The sequence below is a fragment of the Penaeus monodon genome, chromosome 22 (assembly GCF_015228065.2).
Source record: "Penaeus monodon isolate SGIC_2016 chromosome 22, NSTDA_Pmon_1, whole genome shotgun sequence".
NCBI lineage: Eukaryota > Metazoa > Arthropoda > Malacostraca > Decapoda > Penaeidae > Penaeus > Penaeus monodon.
The window spans coordinates 8,832,897-8,833,373 of NC_051407.1; the positions used below are offsets into that span (position 1 = coordinate 8,832,897).

Below are 477 nucleotides of genomic sequence, written 5' to 3' on the forward strand. Positions count from 1 at the left end.
AATCCCAAAAAAAATTTAATCCACAGAGCTCGCCATCCCCGCAGTCCCATCGGATAAACATTGCAATGCAACTTACCTGCGCCAAGGTGAGTTGCGAGAAATAAGCTGTTGCAATATCGGACGTCCGAGTGTCGCTTGTTTTGTGGATCCATTCAACGTGCAGGCGGTCTTCCAATCCCAGCTGGTTGATGATAAACTGGGTGTCCTGGAAGATAAGAGATAAGAAAAATATTATGGTGGTTTTAATGGTGTTGTGTTTGATTTTGAAAATATGCATTTATGGTTAGTAGTTTTATTGTATATTATTTTTGTTGTGCAATTACGGCAGTATTATTGTTGTATTTGATTTATAAGTCTGAAATTGTGGTATTAGTATCGTTGTTGTATCAAATAAAAGGGAGAAACTATGGTCGTATAATTGTTGTTGTATTTGATTAAACATGAGAAATTATGGTACCATTAATGTTGTTGCATTAG

At 36.3% G+C, this 477-nt stretch overlaps 1 protein-coding gene across 1 annotated transcript in view; it reads right to left on the reverse strand.

Moving 5' to 3' along the window:
- The window catches only part of LOC119586917 (carbohydrate sulfotransferase 11-like), a 31,931-nt gene that overhangs the window by 5,466 nt on the left and 25,988 nt on the right, over positions 1-477 (reverse strand). The window contains exon 6 of the mRNA XM_037935648.1: positions 77-205. Coding sequence (XP_037791576.1) covers positions 77-205 — 129 coding nt within the window. The remainder of the gene's footprint in view (positions 1-76; positions 206-477) is intronic.